The sequence below is a fragment of the Austrofundulus limnaeus genome, unplaced genomic scaffold (assembly GCF_001266775.1).
Source record: "Austrofundulus limnaeus strain Quisiro unplaced genomic scaffold, Austrofundulus_limnaeus-1.0 Scaffold424, whole genome shotgun sequence".
Lineage (NCBI taxonomy): Eukaryota > Metazoa > Chordata > Actinopteri > Cyprinodontiformes > Rivulidae > Austrofundulus > Austrofundulus limnaeus.
Window position 1 is genome coordinate 317,309 of NW_013952826.1, and position 1,892 is coordinate 319,200.

Genomic DNA, 1,892 nt, shown 5'->3' on the forward strand with positions numbered 1-1,892 from the left:
TATATACATACATACATATATATATATACATACATACTGTATAATGTGTGTGTATGTATAATGTGCTTCATCAGTACAGCATTTTGTACTTTATAAACTTGTTTGTAGATAAGTTAACAGACAGAACAGTGAAAAAACATTAAAAGTTATTTATTGTTGAATTTACAGATGTGTTGAAACACATGAATCCTTCATCTGAGCTCAGACATCAGGGCTACAGTCAGTTCCATCATCAGTTTCATTTAAAGCTAAAAAAAAAAAACTAAGAATGCCTGAAAGAACGAGGCGAGGCTCCGGGCCGAACACCTGGTCCTAGGAGTGGTTTGTGAGGGTCTGTGGGGGGTCCTGCTGGATCTTCAGAGAGCTGATCTTGTTGTCCAGTTCGTCCATGAAGCCTTCGTCCACAGACTCTCTGTCGGCCTCCTCCCCCCCTCCTTCAGCCTCGCTGGGCAGGAAGACGTGCAGCTGAGTGCGAGGAGGAAGAGGAGGAGCAGGAGCAGCAGGAGGAGCAGGAGGAGCAGGAGCAGCAGGAGCACGAGGACCACAGACCAGGACACAGGGCCTCCCCACCACAGACAGAGGTTCCACCTGAGCTGCAGAGACCCCCAGGTCACCGTGCAGAACCGGGTTGTGGGAGTGTCTCCTGGTGGGGCGTGGCCGGGGGCGGAGCTGGACGGGCTGGGACATGTGGAGAAAGGCGGGTCTGCAGCGGCTCTGCGGGTCACGCCCCCTGGCCGGCTCACAGCTCCTGCAGGGTCTGCTCAGTGATGGAGGGGCTTTCTGTAAGACCCCAGAGCCAGGTTGGAGAGACAGACCCTCAAACAGGAAGTCCTGGCTCGGACTGAGGAGGGACGGCTCACTGAGGCTGGAAAAACAAAGAAAAACTGTTTGAACAACATCTGGACCTGAGGAGACCAGGTCTGCAGGTTCTGGTACAGGTTCTGGATCAGAGCAGATGTTGAGGTCTTTGAGAGACCCTCAGAGTCTGTAGACCTGCTGATCCAGATAAAGTCCAAGTCCTTAGGAGGAACAGATAAACAGGAACCGGATCTGATGAGTCACATAAACCCTTGTTTAACCCGACCCACGTCAGAACTGAAGCTCCTGCAGACCCCACTAAAGACCCGACCCACATCGGAACTGAAGCTCCTGCAGACCCCACTAAAGACCCGACCCACATCGGAACTGAAGCTCCTGCAGACCCCACTAAAGACCAGACCCACATCGGAACTGAAGCTCCTGCAGACCCCACTAAAGACCAGACCCACATCAGAACTGAAGCTCCTGCAGACCCCACTAAAGACCCGACCCACATCAGAACTGAAGCTCCTGCAGACCCCACTAAAGACCAGACCCACATCAGAACTGAAGCTCCTGCACTCCCCAATAAAGACCAGACCCACATCAGAACTGAAGCTCCTGCACTCCCCATTAAAGACCAGACCCACATCGGAACTGAAGCTCCTGCAGACCCCACTAAAGACCAGACCCACATCAGAACCCGTCATCTTTCCTTTTATGGTTAYTCAAACCTGGTGGTCCGGATCACTCAGGACCCTTCCTCCTCCATGAATGGATCAGGTTTCAGAGACTCCAACACACCTGTACCTGGTCTCTGGGGGGTAGGACTGGTTTACATGAACCATCAAACACGTCAGGGAGGAAACCATTACTGAGTAAGTCCAGCCGGGCTGAGATTTGACAGGTTCTGATGGAGACATGAGTCCAGGTGAGTGAGCACCTGCAGAGAACCTGCTGAGTCATGCTGGGCCCACCTGCTGAGTCATGCTGGGCCCACCTGCTGAGTCATGCTGGGCCCACCTGCTGAGTCATGCTGGGCCCACCTGCTGAGTCATGCTGGGCCCACCTGCTGAGTCATGCTGGGCCCACCT

At 53.1% G+C, this 1,892-nt stretch overlaps 1 protein-coding gene across 1 annotated transcript in view; it reads right to left on the minus strand.

Annotated features, from left to right (window-relative positions):
• Positions 1-134: 134 nt before the first annotated feature.
• Positions 135-1,892, minus strand: part of LOC106529129 (uncharacterized) — a 4,766-nt gene continuing 3,008 nt past the window's right edge. Inside the window, exon 2 of the mRNA XM_014024467.1 lies at positions 135-865. Coding sequence (XP_013879921.1) covers positions 313-865 — 553 coding nt within the window. The 3' untranslated portion in view covers positions 135-312. The remainder of the gene's footprint in view (positions 866-1,892) is intronic.